This window comes from Oxyura jamaicensis, chromosome 3, assembly GCF_011077185.1.
Source record: "Oxyura jamaicensis isolate SHBP4307 breed ruddy duck chromosome 3, BPBGC_Ojam_1.0, whole genome shotgun sequence".
Lineage (NCBI taxonomy): Eukaryota > Metazoa > Chordata > Aves > Anseriformes > Anatidae > Oxyura > Oxyura jamaicensis.
Genome location: NC_048895.1, coordinates 41040010 through 41059722, shown reverse-complemented (window position 1 = coordinate 41059722; position 19713 = coordinate 41040010). Strand labels below are relative to the sequence as shown.

The 19713-nt window shown below is 41.7% G+C and overlaps 1 protein-coding gene across 2 annotated transcripts in view; it reads right to left on the bottom strand.

Moving 5' to 3' along the window:
• PCNX2 (pecanex 2) overlaps positions 1-19266 on the bottom strand; it is a 155081-nt gene extending 135815 nt beyond the window's left edge. The window contains exons 1-5 of one of the 2 annotated variants that reach the window (XM_035323215.1): positions 19037-19266; positions 12868-13073; positions 10548-10665; positions 8304-8340; positions 5978-7267 (exon numbers count right to left, since the gene is read on the bottom strand). In XM_035323215.1, coding sequence (XP_035179106.1) covers positions 5978-7267; positions 8304-8340; positions 10548-10665; positions 12868-13073; positions 19037-19189 — 1804 coding nt within the window. In that variant the 5' untranslated portion in view covers positions 19190-19266. The remainder of the gene's footprint in view (positions 1-5977; positions 7268-8303; positions 8341-10547; positions 10666-12867; positions 13074-19036) is intronic. The other variant, XM_035323214.1, reaches the window with a different exon arrangement.
• Positions 19267-19713: the final 447 nt, after the last annotated feature.

Sequence of the window (19713 nt, the reverse complement as noted above, 5' to 3'; positions counted from 1 at the left end):
AGTGACTGTATCTTATTTAGCTGTGGCATTACTAAAGCATCCCTTTAATCACTGAGCTACCAGAAGTAGGTAAAAGGGCCATAGATACCTAATCAAAACCATCTTCCCAAAGGTTTGGGCTGTCCCAAGCAGTAAGAATAATTGATAGAGATCAGAAATCATGGTTTTAATAATCTAATTAGCCTCATATTGCCCAAAATTGGCTCTAGGGCTGGAACAATTAAAATATTTTTTTAATTTGATTATCTAGTGGTTTCAGAAAATGCCTCTCTTTCCCATTCCAAACCACAAGCCTTTCAGACTTTTCCCCTGCAGTGCAGTGGTAAAAAGTCAGAATAATGTAAACATAAACAGTACTGCTTCTTACAGGCTTTATACACAGATCAGACAACACTGTGGTGATGACTACTTCCAGCACTGGAGAGATAGGCTGTGATGGGCTTGCGACTGTTCTTCCAAGTGAGTTACACCTTCAGCATTTAAGCAGAGATAGAGGTGTCTAGACGGGGAGCGTCCTGCCAGGGTATGTAATGAGCTCTACATCACTGAAATGCTCCCTGCGTGCAAATTTTGCTGGCAAAGCTTGGCTTTAAGCTACTAGGATAAACACTTTACAGGAGCAAAAGCACAATACTTCAGTACATCTGCACCTTCATCACAGCCTTCAGCTATAGCCATCGAGTCAGTGGCACTGCTCCACACCTCTGATGGGCAAGCAGTAGGGCCAGCATAAGCCGCAAGCACAGACCTGGGCTCAGCAAGCAATTTGGTCATGTATCTGGAAATTACACACCACATCTTAAGCATGTGAGGTCAAACTATCAAGATTCATAGCCACGTCAGGCTTGGGGAAGGGTGGAGCAGAAGAGTTCTGCACAAATGCTTAGGTTTTAGTCTGTACACTGCTTTCATATTTTGGTTGAGCATAACACACATCCCTTAGTCATCCTGGCAAAACCCTTACCAAGATAAACATTCTCATATGTCCCATTGGGGAATAAGATACTCCCCACACTACAGAGTTGTAGCAGCATAGCAATGTTACTCAGGAATATAACATACTGAGGAATGAGCTCCTAATTTAAATACAGCTGCACTACCAACAATTTCCTTTGCCATGCAACTTGTTCATTTGTGGAACAGATTTTAGGTATCACAAATCACCTCTGTCAATATGCCCTTGGTTCACACTGGGAAAAGACTGGGAAAAGTTTCACAGTTTAAGTAGAACAGCTTTTGTACATGTAATCACAGTACACTGACAGCTGGTTATCGCAACTTTAAAGATGCCTTGTTTCATTGGGTTATTAGAACGAAATTTTATTGCTCTGTAAATTTTCTCCAAAATACTTTTTTACTATTTTGTCCCCTTTCCCCATCTCCCACATCTTCTTCCTTGTCTTTAATCTACGTATCCCTATCCCAATCTCCACAACACACTCTTGCAAGTTAAAATGCCACTGTTGTCATAATTTCAAATGCCATCTGTTTTGAAATCTGGTCAAGCAGAATTAAGCTAATTAAGCCTGAGTCTCTTCTGTTCTTTAATTGCTCTATTGCAGAATCTACCTCTCCCCACAACACTGTGCTCCAAAATAGGAGGTTTCACTTTGAACTATATTTGTTGCCTGTTTGGATGCAGAGATAACTAATTTCAAATCAGTCTGTGCTCCTGTAAGTACCCAGCATGAAACAATAACTGTCTGAGTTGTGAAATATCCCATTCATATCTGTTATTCATATCTGTGGAGAATATATCATAAAAGCCAATAAAAGACATTTTAATTGCTATTCCCAACCCTTTCTTCACTGTTTCTTCTTCAGCAGAAACATCTAGCTTATTCACAATCCAAATGTGCCTACTACGCTGCAAATATATTAAAAAAAGCAGTATTAAAGCCAGTCACACCATAATAGGAGCAGCGCCCAGTGAACCTGATGCAGTCCAGGAATTGCTATAAAATTTCACCACAGGCACTGAAGAAGCACGTGGGATTACCCATTAATCAGGATTACCACGTTAATCCTGAAGCAGTAGGAAAAACCAATGGCACTTGCTGTATCCGTTACAGGCAGGGAAACTTAAGCACTGAAGTGACTTGCTCAAAACAAACTCCTAGGCCAGTAACAGAGCTGGGAATAAAACCCCATTTGGAGGTCTCAGGTAAATAGACTGAACAGTAAACCTAATAACGATGTCAGAAGACCAGCCTCTGAAACAACCTCATGATTGCTTTACAGGTGCCAGCCCTGCCATTGAACACAGCAGCATCACCGGGACTTCAAGCCTGAATTTCTTAAATCACAGCCCGTCGAGTCTTACACATTGAGCATCAGATTTAGCAAACCAAGTTCTGCACTCTGTCATCCCCTGTCCAAAGAGGGGCATCAAACCCCACACCATCCCTCCCTCTCTGGAGCTACAGGTGGGGTGGCACACAGCTGCTCAGGCAGAAGGGGTGACCTGCCTGCCAGCAAGCTCCCCTGCCCTACCTCCCAGGACAGCAGCTAGCTGGGCTGGTGGCTCTGTGCACAAGATCCTTCTCCCCCACGATTATATGCTGTAGTTTTCTTTCTTGCCTGGGGGGGGGGGGGGGAGAATTGAGGAGTCTAAAAATATCAGCCTAAGTATGTTTTAGCTTTTTATAGGAGCAGAGTAATTGCTTGGGATCCAGAACTCACTCAGGGTTGTGGTTTGTGCACTGCCCAGGATGATGAGCGCCTTTTCTAAAAAGAGCCTGCAAAACATCCAAATTCAGGCCACGGAGTCCTGGTTTAGGTTCTTCCATGTGGGTCCCCACCACTCCCACGGCCAGCTTTGCTCCCCAGTTTATCTGTCCTAGACTGCAAGTCACCCGTGTCAGCAGAGGCAGTACATACACAAGTCCTTGTCCTGCACAGATCTGATGTACAGCTGCTCTTCCTCAGCTCCAGGCATGGCAGAGGAACCCGAAGCAACCCAACAAACCTGGCTTTCCTTATGCATCTCAAAGTATAAAGAAAATTTGCACTTGCTCTTCCACAGGCTTTCATTATGCGGGTGGTGAATGTCTGGTTCAGAACTGAAAGGACACTGGCGCAAAAGCCATTTTTAGCAAGTGTCAGTAGTACTTTCTCACGATCTACAAGAGATGGGGTGGCAACAGAACAGCTTTTAAGAGACAGCTTTTTTACATCCTGTATGTTAACACGTTTAATCTGGCATTCCTGCTAGTGTTAAGTAAGGCTTTTATTTTCTTGTACTGCATTTTACGGAGCTGATACTGGAACAGGCAGCTCAGAGAAGCTGTGGATACCCCATCCTTGGAGGTGTTCAAGGCCAGGTTGGATGGGACCAGGTTATATGGACCTGGGCAACCTGATCTAGTGAGAGGTGTCCCTGCCCGTGGCAGGGGAGCTGGAACTAGATGGTCTTTAAGGTCCCTTCCAGCCCAAACCATTCTATGGTTTTAAGGGCTTGTTGGGTGAAGATGATACATCTTCTGTTTTCACACAATTCACGAGTGTGTGGAGGGCGCAGACAGTGAACAAAGAACCATCTATGACATTCACTCACTTTCAAGACTGCTGCAATTAGCACATTTCCCTGCCTTTTCCAAGTTATGCAAAACATACGCTTTCTTACACACAACCCTGAACGCATGGCTTTCCAGGAATTTGCCAAGTTTCTCACATTTCCTAATGAACACCTTTGTGCGGTGCATTTCATGATCACTTGGACCAGGCATCTATTATGAGCTTTTGCCAATTAAGTGGTTTGCAAGGTCAAAAGAACAAAGAAACAAAAAGGCAAACAACTTTTTCCCTCAAAACAACTGCTGCATAGCTTGCCTTGCTCCATATTCCTTCCCCTCTATTTTTTTAAACAACCACTTTAATGTGGGAATAGTGTTTATTCAAATTTACTCTAAAATGCTATTTTGTTGAAAAACATATTCGTAATTGCAAGGCTGTAAACAAATTAGAGGCTTTCTCATTCCTAAAATCAAGTCCTACTGTATGGAAGCTGCCAGCAATGACAGTAATTTATTTTAGCAAAGAGCACATTCTGACTAGGCTTGAAAATAAAGCCTTCTTACCCATAAAAGTAACTGCCTTTGAACTACCTCTCCCTAGCTTGAAACAAACGAACAAAAAAATTAGGTTGAAACTCTTCTTTCCCCATAGCACCAATACGAGGTCCAGGAGACACGGCGCAGTGGCAGAAGGCTCCTCTCGCCCCCATCCCACTCCCACCTGAGACATGAGCAGGACAGCTTAATCATGTACGTACGCTGCTCAACTCCACTGGCTTTCAAACATGTGGGCTTACAGAAACAGGGAAGTAGGGGATTCAGTTTTGGTCACTTCAGGTATCAGACTGGTTTGAGGGAAGGTGTTGAATCCTCATGTTTCCTGAGAATATTGGATATTAATAGGAAGAATTGAGTTTGCCAGATCTAAAGCCTAATAACTATACACATATTAATAAAGTTTGGGGTTTTTTGTGCGTGTCACCAGGGAATTTATGGATTATCTAATTTATTCTGATCAGCCATTATTCTTTCCTTTATGAAGACAGTCACATTATCTGAAGGTGCTTGTCTGAAAGCCATTTATAAATTAGCTGTACTTTTTGTTTTTAGGCTTACCTCTGAAATATTACCATGCGGCTTTCCCCCCATGCTGTGGGGAGGCAATGATTTCAGGTGAGCTAAAGACAGTGGAAAAGCAAGTGTGGATTGCTAGGAAGAACGGAGGGAAAGATGAGAAAGAAGTGATATGAAATAAAATTAGGAGGTGGCACAGGAGGGAAGTCAAGTGCCTATGCTGAAAAGGGATGAAGAGGAGATGGGAAACATGAAAGTGGAAGGAGAAATAAGCATACGGGAAAAGTGGGATACGTTCAATGCGAAACAGGCATTTAGATTGCTTCCTCTTAGGCTATCTTAGAACAACCTGTTACAGGATCTAAGGTAAACAGAACATTCGGGATATGGGAAGGATACAGGTTGTCTAGTTTTACTTTGGCCCAGATCTTCTAAACCAGGAAACTACAGATCACTTGGCAAGTACCTCAAGAATCCACCCAACTCCACTGCACCTGATCTCACACACTCACAAAACAGGCTTGCTACATCTGTCTGCACTGCTGTTAAAGACATTACAATAATGTTCCTTCAAAACAGGGGTCACAAATTTAGGTACCAGCAATGAAATGTTGGTTTAAAACAGGTATTTCTTTATCAGAACTATAAATTACATATATGTTTTCAAATAAGCTGATTTTTTTTTTAAATAAAACCTTTTAATTAAGTGGAAACTTGGATGAGAAGATACTATTTTTTCATTAAAATACTGGGGGGTTTCAATTACCCCATCCCTCCAACTTTCCTCATTAAAATCCAGATATATTAGTTTTAAGCAAGCAAAAATTAAAACTTTTACCTATTGAGAAGAAATACATGATTTTTTTTTGCTTAATTAGAAACCAACCCACAACTGTAGAGGATGTTCAGGAATGTGCGTGCATGTGTGTTAATTAGATAGAAGTTGAACTACCACCAGTGACAATTCCAGCTTCTATAAACTCACAGATCACTCTTACCATGCACCAGGTAAGAAGGGCAAGGGTAGCTGTAATGCTGTAGCCATACACAATTTAAGAACTCTTTTTGCTATGCCTGCGATCCAGGCCTGCCACATGCAAGCCATTCTAGCATGGAACACTAGATACGTACTGGACACCTACTGAGGTTGGCATTAGCTTTTTCAAAAGGAATATTTAAGAAAACATAAGTAATTAAGAAACTGCAGCTGACACTACCGCACTTTCACTAATCACCTTGTCCCACCAAGCCCAGCCCTTCCCTGACCCTATTAACAAAACCAGCTTTCCTCTGCACTCACTGTACTGCAAATCTCAGGCCATGTTGCTGTAAATAACCTAACTAGTCTCAATTGCCTTATTCCAAGAGTTGTAAATCATGCATCATACCTCCAACAAGCACATTTTCTTTTGTAGTCTCTGTTTTGACAGTGGATTGATTAGATGCCTTCATCTTTGAGGTATTAATGGATTCCAGGAGCGAGACAAACTCTAGAAAGTTAGATTCATTGGGCACCTGTCCTTCTTTAGCTTCTAGATCAGATTTAGAAGTTGGTAAGGTCTTCTCTTTCTCAGATACCTCCATGAAGTTCTTACTTAAAAGCACATCTGTCCCACTGTCTACACTCAGCACCCTCACGTGCCTCTTTTCATGAGCAGTTCTACAGGATTGCGGATCTAGATTCTGCAGATCTTCTTTAGAATTTAAACCCACATTCTGGATGTTTTCAGAAGCATTCTTCTGATTTGGATCTGAACATGTGTTAGTTTCCAAAACAGTATTTGCTGGATTGCTGTGTTCCTTCACTGCATCACCAGATTCATAGCCAGAACAATGGTTGGACGACAGATCTGGCTTTGAAACTTCTGGCGTTCTCTCACTTTCACTAACTTCTGGATAGACATTACCTTTACTGTCATCAGACAAATCAACAGTTATAACAGGAATTCTGAGTTGTTCATTAGTTTGTTGACTTTGCCAGTCTGCTGTAACTATACCAGACTCAAGGGCTGAGCTCGTTCTGTCAGTCCCCAGACCCTTTAGATGGACAGAGCCTGCTAGGTCACTGAGGGTGGTGGTTGGTGTGCTGCTCATCGTGATGACAATTTTAATGGGCTCACACAGTTGGTCTCTGGGAAGAGAGTTGTCAACAACTGCAACAGCAGTCTCACTGTCCGAGCAGTCAAGGTCCTCATTGGTATTACCAGCATTGCAAGAACTTTCCACGTGCTCAGGATCTTTGGTTGTAAAGGCACTGCACTGTGGGCAGTTACTGCTAAAGCTCGCCTGCAGGGAGCCATCTAGCAATTTCTCTCTTTTGTGACTTCTAGGATTACTCAAATGCTCTGAAATAATTGAATTTTCACTGTCCCATGGCTCCAAAGATACTCCAGTCCTTAAAATATCACCTTGTGATGAAGAAATATTGGAGACATTTTTAACTACATCTCTGTCTACAAGAATGCCTCGTAATCCATGCTCTCCATATGACTGTCCATTCTCTCCTTTTTCATGTATTTCATTCCCAGAAAGTGTTTCGGTAGCAGCCGGTTTTGTTGCTATTGCTGATGCAGTAGAACCTGAAGCAGAAGCTGTAGAAACAGGTAATGTATCTGCTTTGACATAGGGTGAGGTAGATGAAACTGGTGGTACAGCCTGGTCTTCTAATACCATAACCCCTAACAAAGACATAACAGAAGTTAGGTCTCACAAAAAAAGGACAACTATGTTTTATCAAGGTACAATCTTTAGCTAGGAAAAACTGCTCCAGAGCAGAGCAAAAGGAAGCACAGGTGGTGCAGCTGATTACAGCAGTTCTTAAGCAAGGATCCTTGTGGTTAGCTGCATGTGAAATACTATGAAAGTAAGTACAGTGATATTGCTTTATATGAGAATAAGTGTCAGAATGACTAACCGAGCCATTTTTTTGTGATGAGAAAGATGAATTAGTTTTATGACTAGTTGTGGGCATATTATAAATCATACTAGTATGATTGCGTCTGAAGATTAAAATAGGACTCGTGGGAAAATTGCTGTTCTAGCCAATACCTGGAATCCTTTCAGGTCAAAACAGGTGTCGTAGCATGTCTATTTAATTTCAATAATCAAATTAGCTCAAGAAACAGCTAATATCAAAAATCAGTATTTTAGACAGAATTATCCCCACTTAGTGAGAGAAGAAAGAATAAGCTAGTGTGGCTGAATTTTGTTGTAATACTTCAGAGAGTTCTTAAATGGTTCCATAGGATATGGTGATCAACGTAAACAAAAAGGAGATAAACTGAAATATACTGAGACACCTCAAGCACTGGAACTGCAGGCAAAGCAAGGTGTGCTGGAGCTAAAGGTCAACAAGTGCAAAAGTATACAGTCAGAAAATGTATGAGGGCTTTAAGATGTAACCTGAATATTGGCTTCCTGTTTTCATACTTCCCAGATGCACAGGGCTTCCCAAGAATGTGGGAAGAAGGCTCTTTCATCTCCCCATGTCAAAAGTGGGGAAGTTATTTGTGCACTCACGAAAAGGCTGTGGACCTAACAGCCTGACTGAGAGCTGAGAGAGCTTATGCTGTTAGAATTCCCTTGAGATTTTGTTCTCTTGAGCTTTTCCATTCAGCTCCTAACATGAGGCATGACAGAACCTGTTGTGGGGACTTCTGTGCCAAGCAACAATTAAACAAAGGTTTAAAGGGGTTTATAAAGCCTTCAAGATACCTTTGAGATCTTCAATAGTTTCCCGTGTTGGCAGCTCCTAAAAATAAAAAAACGCACAAAATTAGTATGACTACATGTTAAGTTCTGCTGAAAAAAAGCAATAAAACAATGATGCAACGTAACAGATCAATGCAACAGTTATCTAATCAAAGGTTAATTACAGCACCGACAATTACTGCTGAACATCACTGAAATCTGGATGCGTACCTTCCACAAAATGCAAAGGGTGGGTGAGGGAGATGGTTATTGAACAGCCATGCTCCAAACTGCATCATTGCAATTGTGTGCATGATGTTTGGGGAAAAAGAAAATCTACGATCTTTAAAAAGAAAATTCAGTGCCTAATCTAGATTATTTTTTTTTAATTGTTAAGGAATAGAATGCATTCACCTGTTCCACTTTTAATTTTAACATTTTGAAAACACGTAGCTGAAAAACTTTGATCTCCAGCAATTTTTCAATGAAAAACTATAGGAGAGAGCCATTAAATTGCCCTACAATCATTCAGATTGCAAGGAAGCTGTGGAGGTCATGTAGTCCAAACTCTTTCCCCCATACATACACACGCTCAAAGCAGGTACATTTAGAGCAAGTTGCTCAGGGCCATCTCCAGCAGAGCTTTGAATATCTCCATGAATGGAGATTTCACAATCTCTCTGGACCTGTTCCAGTATTTGGCCACGCTCTAGGTAAAAAAATAAATAAAATCTTTACATCCAATTGTAGTTTGTCCATTGCCTCTTATTCTATCTCAGCACACCATTGAGAAGACTGCTCAATCTTCTCTATATTCTTCCATCAGCAAGCTGAAGAGAGCAGAAAGCTCTTCTTCCAGCTTTACACAGATTTTGGATTTCAGGACAAAACATTACATCTGCCTGTCCTCATTCATCATGCACCTTGCTCCCCAGCCATCTTGGTGGCCTCTGATGCATTCTCATCGGCAGGTCAATCAATGTCTGTTTTGCACAGGACAGCCCCGGACCAGACAATACTCCAGAGAAACGCTTTGGGAATTTAAATTCAACAGCCTAAATGGAGAACTAGATAGAAGTTGTTGGAAAAAATTAACACGGATTTCTTCAAGCTGACATGCACCAAACCCAAGAAGAAATAGTTATTATCTCCCAAAAATCTCATGACGGTATCCTGTAGGCAAGAAGAGGAAACTAGATTTGACCAATTGAGTAGATCCAACCTACATGTTTGGAAGAGACACGGACAAGATCCCCAGAAGAAATGGGTTTGCAGACTGGACAAATACCAGAATACTGGGGACTAAGACAGAAACAAGGTGAAAAATACTTTGCCTCATAAAAGAAAAACTCTTAATGTCTATAAATCAAACAGATGCTACAAAAAGGTAAAAACACTCTAGGAAAATTGAGGAAATAGTTTTGATTCAAACCAGGATTTGAATAGTTTGCTACAAATAGGGACACAGAGGGAAAAAAAATGAAGACGGAATGAAGTATCAAATAGCTACTTATTCAGAGATCACTAACCATCCTCTGTACTGACTGAGGCAGGAGTCCTGTAGGAAAAAATAGCATGGGATCACATAATTAAAGATTTTATCACAGTGTACATGGGGAGTAGCTTAAGATTAGACATATAGTATTCATTCTGTTTCTTAATTTTTGAATACTTTCTTTTTCAAACTTCTCAAGGATATCTCATTTTTTCTTTAATAACATCTACATATATCATATACATCATTTCATACACTAATTGATTTAGAAGTATGGACAATGGCTTGGAATACATGCATTTTTAAACTCATGTAGGCGTCCCCTAGGTTTAAATCATTTTTTATGCTTTGTTTAAATACCGAAGGTACATGTTGAGTGTTTGTTGTATAAGCATAAGTCTAGTTAAACAAAAACAAGTTATTAATACTCCAGGAGCAGATTCCTTCTGAGGTAACGAGAGACTGCTCTGATTGCATTAGCTTCTCCCTTCTCTGAAAGCAGTCATGAAAACCAGTTGCTCTTAGCAAGATTTTCAAAGGTTTCAAATGACTTACAGAATTATCTATAGCAGATATGGCTTTGCAAACCCAAACTTTTGGGACAAAGCCAAGGCTGGCCAACAGCAGTGGTTAGACAAAGTATATCCATGGAAGTACCCTTCCAGTTCAGGGCAGAAATGCTTCAAGCAATCAGCACCTGACCATACAGAAGTCTACATGGTAAACCGTGTAATGCATGGAGTGAGAACTTGAGTACAGAAAAGCATACTAACCGCTGCTCCAGATGAGTTCTGTGAGTGGAGCTCCTGTACCCTTGAACTCTCGTGAGTTGTTGGGGTAGAGTCATTCTGGTTGATCTCGCCAACTACACCATTATCCCTAGTGTTATTGCTGAAAAAGGGGAAAAGGAACCAAATGTTTATAACCACAGAAGATCACCGTAAGTTTTGAGAAGTTAAGGAATAACAATGGAATAGGAAGGAACAGCACAACGTTATGAAGTGTTAGCATATTTTCCCCCTCCAGTTCTAAAAGTACAAGGCTGAAAAACACTGCAATCCATTTTTCCTCTTCTCCCTCTCCAAGAGACCTTGATAAATAAATAAATAAATCACTCAATGTAGAACATTTCTGGTGCCTTTGGAAGTAGTAGGACATCGCTGTGAGAAATATAATGGCATCTCTTCAAACTCCCTATGTGCATACGATGTCATTTAGCCTGCCTGCTAAATGCACGTCAACTTATTGGCACAAAAGGCTATTTAGGGTTTTTCATTAAATGTATAACTCCTTGCTACTCTTTTTGTAATTCCTGCTTTTTACATCTTTTTACTGTACCCTTGAATACATACTGTTTTACCTGTCTACTTATTTACAACCCCCCATAAAACAACTGTTTGAAATGCAATGCATAATGTGCATTAATGTAACTATCAGATGACAAAATAAAGATGTTCCTCTCATCTTAAGCAAGAGAAATATATGCTACAGGCAACTTGTTAATCATTTCCTTGGTGGATGCATTCAGCTATTCACTACTCTTTTCACACATTTTCTATTAGATTTTCCATGGATGTAAGCAAGTATTTTTGACCAAGATCTACTAACGAGAACCAACATGTTCTCTTTCTCTGGTACAATGCAACAAAAATGTAGTTGGAAAAGAAAATTCCCACTATGGCAAAATGTCAAAAAGTGTTTTTTGTTTTTCCAATTTTAGTTTTAAAACCCTACAGCTACACAAAAGCTAAAAAATTATTTCCCTGGGGGTCTCAGTTCAGTCACCTTCCCCCCAAAAAAATTTTTGTAGCTAGCTGGCTTCAAAAACTTGTTCAACCAACCTGCCTACTACCAAGGCCTGTTTTAAAACTTCTGTCATCCAGCTAGTCAAAATTAAGTCATTTACCTTCTGATCAAGAGCTAGATCACATACTGCTGTGCCTGTGACCTCCTATAAGGAACATCTTATGTGACTTAACATGCAGGTTTCAAGGGATGCTACCTCTAATTCGTAACCAAAACAATGGCAGGATAATGAAAGTTTACATTTATTTCATTAGCCAATGAAAAGGAAAACACTTGGCGAGGTTCTGTTTAAATTTGAGCCAACCTAGAACTACAGATGAGCCTCTTAAATTACTGTATCAGACATCTGTAAATAGGAAACAGCCTTGTGGGTTGGTTAGAACTAAACAGAAACAGAGCCTGAAAGGCATCCTTCAAACTAAATCAAAATCTCTGTATGGTTATTGACTTATAAGAAGCATTTCTCGGAAGAGTCTTTGTGCAGGCAGACTTTGACACTCCCAGCAACATCACTGCTAGGAGCGTGCCACAGACACATATATGTAAAGACACAAAAGAACAGCAGCACAGAGGTACAAAAACAAATCCTCTAATACATAGCTTGCACAGAACTAGCACAAGCAGAGCTTTCAATAGCAACTGTAAATGCACCAAAACCAAAACAAAAAGTTCATTTGCACAGAACTTCAGTTTAAGTTTGGTAGTTTTAACAAAACTACTCAGTTTAAGCTTTGTTTGGTATTTTATGCTGCAGTCACTACTGGATATACCTTATTCAAGATCTTTCACATCTGTTACACAGCTTGTTTACGAAAGCTGCTCCTGTCTTCCTCCCCTGTTCCCTGCAGGAAAGCATTGTGGGGACTTCCACCACTTTCCTATAAGTTGCAAGAGGAGCAAAGCACTTTCTTCTTTCTCCTGAAGACACAACTCTCACCTTCAAACTTATTTAGCTTAGGGATAAAACCAGAAAAAGATTTTTTGCTGCTCCCCCAGCTTTTAAGACTTCTCTAGAAAACTCCCAAGTCTTCTCCGGGATCTTTTAATACCTCCCAGACAGGTCTCTTTGCTTCATGTGCCCTGTGAGCCAGGTGCAGCTCTGCGTGTTTCATCACAGGCATGCTGAAGCAACTAAGAATTAAAGCACTACGCAGGTTTTTAAGAGTGACTCCTCCCAAAACCGTAAGGAGTTTTCTTGCAGTCAGCAGGCGTTTCTGCTTTGCAGAACCATAGTACAGACCTACCAGTTTTATAAAGCGTATCAGCAATGTACAATGAAAAACTTACCTACGATTTGAGGGCTGAACTGTGTTTCCTTTTGGGACCTCTGCATCTTTACATTGCCTTCCATCTTTTCTTGAGATCTGCTGTTGAATTACTTCTCCTTTATCAAACATCAGGTGCAGACGGTAACTGACCACCTTAATTACTGTGAAGAACACTGTCACTGAGCTGCAGTATGCAAAAGCCGTAACTGCATTTGCTGGAAAAGCCTACAGAAAGGAATAATAAAGACATCATCATAACAGTTTACTTTAAGAAGATGCTACTAGAATCTTCAAAGTCATTTTCAAAATCTTCAGTTCTTGTTATCTGTTGTGTATCCCTGCTGAGTTTTGCAGACACAAGGAGTACTGCATCTCCATGCAGCAGACTTGAATTCTGCTCACCAGGAAGTTCTAAAGATTTGTGCAAATTTCAAACCATTATACACGATTTATTCTTCTTTTGATTAGCTATGAATAGTATTATTTTCTTAACAGAATCACTAAAAGCTTACAATTAACAAACGTTGAAACACTCAAAAAGTTCTCCATTCCCAGGATAATGCGGCCTTTCCTGAACTAAGAACCTATCAAAATGCAGACATAATGAAATATTAATTATCCACAAACAGGGACCCCCTTTTGAAAAATTCTGTCATCTTACCCTTTTTCGAAGCTATGATTTGGAAGTAAAACGCTGTATTTTCATCTGTTTTTTCTAACACTTCACAGCATGTCTCCTATTATCTTCACTGCTGAAGAATTTTAAATAATTAATCAGGACTAGTCATCACAAATGAATAAAATGCATCTGTAGAGGCAGCCTCTTTGATTTATTTATTTATTTATTCATTTAAGTTCATAATTGTTAAGTCGCAGCTGTCTGATCTGTGCCTGCTGATCCATGATGGGCACCCTATCTCTTAGTCATTACAATGAATTATAGTTCAACTACAGACATTGGTCCTGCACAGACATGACGTACTAACAGCACTTTCCTATGTAAATACTTCCTTACCGTAAAGGGAAAGTCATAGTAATATATACTTGCACTTACATTTGAAGGGCCAAAGCCTTCATCATTGTGGATAAGAAACACCCTTACATATTGTTTTAATCCAACTGCACTCTCAGAGCAAGTTTCACCCTTTTCTTAAAAAAAAAAAAAAAAAAAAAAAAAAAAAAAAAGCATTATTATATCTCTGCACACTTTGTAATGGGCACTAAAAAGATTTCCAATGCTCAGGATATGCTAAAAATCCACTGAAATTAATTTTTAAGAATGGTCCTCAATCTGCGTCTCTGCGTCCTAAATCTATCATTTTATGTACCACCTTTGCAGATCAAGGAGTATTTGGATGCAAATTTTTTTTTCAGATTCAGAAATGAACCACACTACCCCCATACAGGTGAGGAAGCGAAGGGAACGAGCCATGCTTACTTCATCTCTAGAACAAGTCACTGCATTTAACCTGACGTTGAAATGAGTATATTGAATCATTTCTGTGTTATCATAAGCAAGGGTGTAGCTAGTCTTCTGCCACTTTTGGCTTAGCAGGACTCCCTACCTTCAAAAAAAGTGAGTGAAAATTTTCAGGCAAGTCCTTTTTAGGACTATGCTGATTCCCATACAAAGAGTCTATTGGATAGAGGTAGAGAAAGCTATCTAGCAGGTAGGTATTACAAAGGATACCTAATAAGAAAGACATGACTTTCTACAAGTTGAGGCTTAGTCTGTTAAGAATGTTTCATGGCACTGTGTATACACCAAAACTAAGCATACCCTTCAGTCATTTACTGAATCTGGGCCAGAAAGAGCATCAGTTTGCAAGCCAGAGCTCTCATGGTAGAAGGTTTGGTGGATAAGGTTCAAGAATTTGAATCTTATGACTAATGTATGACTAACATATTTGCAAAACACAAGTTAAAAATTGCTTGGTTTCACAAAGAATGTCATCCAATTACCTGTAACTATTTGTTTCAGAGAGATGCGTTCACTTTCCAGGAAATCTCTTCAACTATCCACTAAAAAAGCATGAACTAAAAATCTCATTCTTAAATAACTTCACAGAATGAGTCACTAGAAAAGAAGTGCTTCATTGGTGACACTTAAAAAGCTTAATAAATCCTATATGAATAACTTCAAGCAGACACAACAAAAATAAACTTCCAATAACGCAGTCTACGTTTGCGCAGAGCACACTACAGGAGGGAAACCACCAGAGGCTCCCAGGTTTCTGAGGGAAGGAGAGGAGCGCTCTGGGCGAATGCTGAGTGCTGCATGTCTGCATCCCTGCCTTGTGAGCAGACCTCCAAAGGCACACGTTCTGCGCCTCCCCCTGCGCTCCCCTTGCAGGTCCACCCAACATACACTGCTGCCCACAGAGCTCACAATTCAAAACCTGTGCACTTACATATATGTAAATAAGGCCAGCAGATCCTTAATATTCTGGATATTCTGGGCGCAAGCTAAGTACTTCAAGCTGGCAGCTTGCTCCCAGCCCACGTGGGGAATCAGGAGAAAGATGAAGTTGGGAATGGAAAGCCCTGGATTTTCTGAATCAGACCTCTTGCATAAGGGTAGAGGTGTCAGGAGTGTGGTTGGTGTTCCCAGGTACAGCTATGTGAAAGCTACCAGTCTGAGCTAAGAAGGAATTAAATTATAGACCACTGAGGAATTATATGATAGATTTGCTTCTGATGCACTATAGTTATAATTAGCCTCATTTCCTATGGAAACGAGGTTTTATAATCACACCATGTGGCTGTGTATTCATCATCTCTCTTCATCTCCTCTGCTGAATGACTTTTCAGTTCTTCGGGTACTTTCACCTAACTGCAACAGATGACAGCCCCACTGGGAGCAGGCGCCAGCAGCACACCGTGTTAGCAAAAGGAACACGCATGGCTCTCTTGCCCTTTGAATGCTGCCCCAGTGACAGGAAAAGCTTCAGCTGAGCTGACATCTTATTAGAAGCTAGAAATATACCAAGAAACATACCAAAAATACAAATTAATCAGAAATCAATCATAGCATCCCACAGGTTTCTGTGGAAGCTGAAGCTTTCTTTCCTCTTGTGCAATTAAACATTCCACTATAACATGCTTTTTGTTTTCCAATAGCTCCCCAAACCAGAACACTGTGGGGCCATGGGCAGCAATACAGGTTCATGTGTTCAAAACGTCACCTTACTACTGCAAATGCAGCAGGATTGTCCTGCCCAGGCAGGCAAGACACTTGCCAGGGGCTTCTGCCTGCCCAGAGATCACTCCCAGAATGGCCAACTTCTCTGTGCGTCTGCTAACGTTATCTGGGTAGCACAAAGGTAGAGGTGACTGAGGTATTTCCTAAGGTGCATAACCTTTGAACAAACTACCACACCTTGTAAATTGGATGGAATAATTAGGGTTGGTTAGACCCAGATGTAACCCACCTGGTGCATCTAAAGGTACACAGTGCTACACATGGGACTCAGGGTGCTACAGAACTGAAACAAGTCAACTGCCAAACAAATGTGTAGGCAGCCACTCCAGTCACGCTTGCCGAAGAAAGAGTGGGAGATAACAGTATTGGAGCCAAAGATAAATATTTTGATGTTTCTTTAGCTGAATTAATAACTACAATATGTCCATTATGCAGTATAGAACATGGAAAAACAGGTAGCACATGGAAGCCCAGTGGTGTAAACTCAGATTTCAGTGTGCATTCTACCTCACAGTAAATAGGGTAAGAATGGTGTAGCTTAGCTCTCTGTCCTAGAGGCATATGCTTCCTTAATTTTATAGAGAGATGAAGAGATACAGTAGGGACTGAGAGCAGCCAACACACTGCAAGTTTTATCACAGTTTACCTCTGAGTAATTTGTTTACATGCCCACACCCTTATAGTGCCATGTTGTATGCCTATCAAAGCATGATTTGAAGACCTAATGCATAAGAAGTAACAGCCCTTTAAGTTCAAGAGTTTCCTGTCCAACAAAAAGCAGAAGAAATTCTCACCATTTCAGGGACTCACCAAAACATGAATGTGCGCTGCCTTGCAGCTTGTACAGTAGGCTGTAGTACAAGCATCAGTGGTGTTGCACTGGGGCTGAACACAGCCCCGTGGCTTTGTTTAACATGCACCACTTCTTTCCTGCACACAACACCTGGGAACCCTGGGCTGTTCGGTGGAATACAGTAACTAATTCATAATCTGCTATGAGATTTGACACGGCGAGGTTAGAAGAGATCTCATTAAGATTTTGAAAGTTGATTTTAACAGCAATGGTGCTCCAGAGTTTTCAATGTACATTTTTAATTGTATATTTGCTATTACAAATGAAAACCAAGAAAGAAAAGGGAGAGATGGAAACTGATCTGCATTTTCAGGGATGGGGAAGTTCATACTGGAACAATTAGAACCAAAGTAAGCTATGCTGACGGTGCTAGAGAATGAAATCATCCATCCACACAACAGAAACAACTTGATACTATAAGCTCCCTGATGCTACTGTCAGCATATCTCACTCAAGCCAGTGTGAAAAACCGAAAAGGAGATGGATGAATTTTGCCAGTTCATTCAAATCAAACTGTTCCAGAGAGACTTTCTGACTTTTCAAAGGCATTATTAAGTCAATCCAATATAAAGGAAAATTGTTTAGTATTTGTACTCTATTTTGTTCTGACTTTGCCATTTCAACAGATACCTGTGACTGCTTAAGCTGAATCCAAAACTACTAATGGTAAGTGTGCAACAAAAATACCCCCCCAAACACTGTCAAACATTATAAATAAAATTCCCCAAAGAAAACCTTTAATGAAATGGCAGGTTCAGGTTTCTAAGTGGCAAGAATACGTGGCTTGCATGAAGTTTACAAAGCCCAAGCACTTAAAAGCAGGAAAACAAATACTTGAGGACATTATTACTTGAGCAGGCAGCATAATAAATGCATTATTCTTATCAAGGATAAAGAATTCCCATAGTGATACATTAGCTCTAGAACACAAGTCCTGCATTTAACCGGATGATTCATCACAAAGTTGGCCAGTTTGCAGAAAAAGCAAATCCACCAGGATAGACAATGATGAAGCCCAGGAGAGAGAAAGAGAGAAGTTCAGTAGATAAGTTAGGTGTCCTTCTTTTCTCTTTCAATAATTTCCTTTGTTCTATGTTAGGTCTAACCTACAATCTCTGGGTCCAGTGTTCCTTCTTCCACACTATTAGCATGGAAATTGCCCACAAGACAATATATTCAGATGCATACCTACTGACACCAACTGGAAAAGTTAACCCTTACTTTTTTCTTCCTTTTTGTTTTTCTTTTCACAGTCACACGTACCACTTTGGCAGTAAATCCTACAACATCAGGTTCCTGCTGGCTTGCAGAAGACAGAGTTGCTATCAATCAGAAGAAAACATGCTGTTACCTTGGTGCAAGAACTCCGTGAATCATACTTATAGGGACTGAGTCCAATCCATGCCACAAAATATAGTGCACTAATTGCTTTTTAAAAAACACAAGACTGATTTTTCCCTGGGATTGCAGAGGGAGTCATGAATGCTCACTGCTTTTGAAAATGAAGCTCATAGCTGACTATGTAGGGTGATGAGACCCATTTAGAATTTTTATTCCCCCCCCCCAAATAAAATAAAATAAAAAACAAACAAACAACAACAACAACAAAAAGAACACTACAAACTTTGTTAAGAATTTAGTAGTCAATGTGAGATGAATGGCAATTTTCACCAACAGAAACAGTACACAGCTACAGTCACTGATGAATGCGGCAATGAACAGATGCAGTGATCCAGCAAACTATTTTTAGGCTTTCCTAGCACAGGAGGAGAACACCTAGAGTAAACTTTCAAGTTTTCAAGGAAAGCCGTACTAAAGTTAGGCAAACACGCCCCGGTTATAAAATTACCACCCTGCTACGTTGAGCCCAAAGGGCACCGTGTGTAGTAACACTGTGACAGCGGGGTGACATACAGCAGGGTGACATTCAGCAAGGCGCACACCGCTCGGCCCCAGCCTTCCCCATTTATTCTCCCTCCCCAGCAGCAAAGCCCGGGCCAGCTAGGGATGCGCTGGAGCTGTCCCCGCCGGGCTCACCCCAGGAACAGGCCCGGCCGCTGCCTTCCCCTCCCCGCAGCCCGACACCGGCCGGGGGTGCCCTTCCCGCCCCCCCCACGGCAGCGGGGCTCTCACCAGGTGCATGGCCAGCGGCAGCGTCAGCAGGAAGAGCCACAGATAGAGGTGGCAGCTGTTGGCAAAGGCGCCCAGCTCCGGGTCGTGGTACCAGCCGCCGGTCAGCGCCGCCCACACGCCCTGCACCACCAGCCGCGCCGCCGGCGACACCATGGCCGCCCCCCGCCGCCGCCGCCGCCACCACCGCCAGCGGCGCCCCTCAGCCGCCCCCCGCCGCCGCCGCCGCCGCCATGCCGGGGGCCCGCGGATTCTCCCATGGTGCCCCGCGACGCCGAGCATCCCGCCCGTCCCCGCCCCGCGCCCGCCCCCGGGATGCTCCGGGGGGGCTCGGCGACACGCCCGGGGGGGGCCGGAGACGCGCGGCTCCCCGTAAGGCCTCGGCAAAGCGACAGGCGCCGAGCGGGGACGGGGAGGGCGCAGTCGTGGCGCTGCCTCGCACGCGTCTGCAAGGAGCGCGCCGAGTGCAATTAGCCCCTATCAACAACAGGTTCGCTGCGTGACAGCTCACGCGGGTGGTTTTGCTGAAAAAAAAATTGCTTTCCGCCTGCGTCCTGACAAGTGAAAACATTGGCGTGTACACCTCCGAAAAGCAGAGATGGGTAAAGAAAGGCGGAACTGAAAAGCTTCTTCCAAACTTTCTCCTGTTTTTTTGAGACAGCTGTCGGGTGTTATTTGGA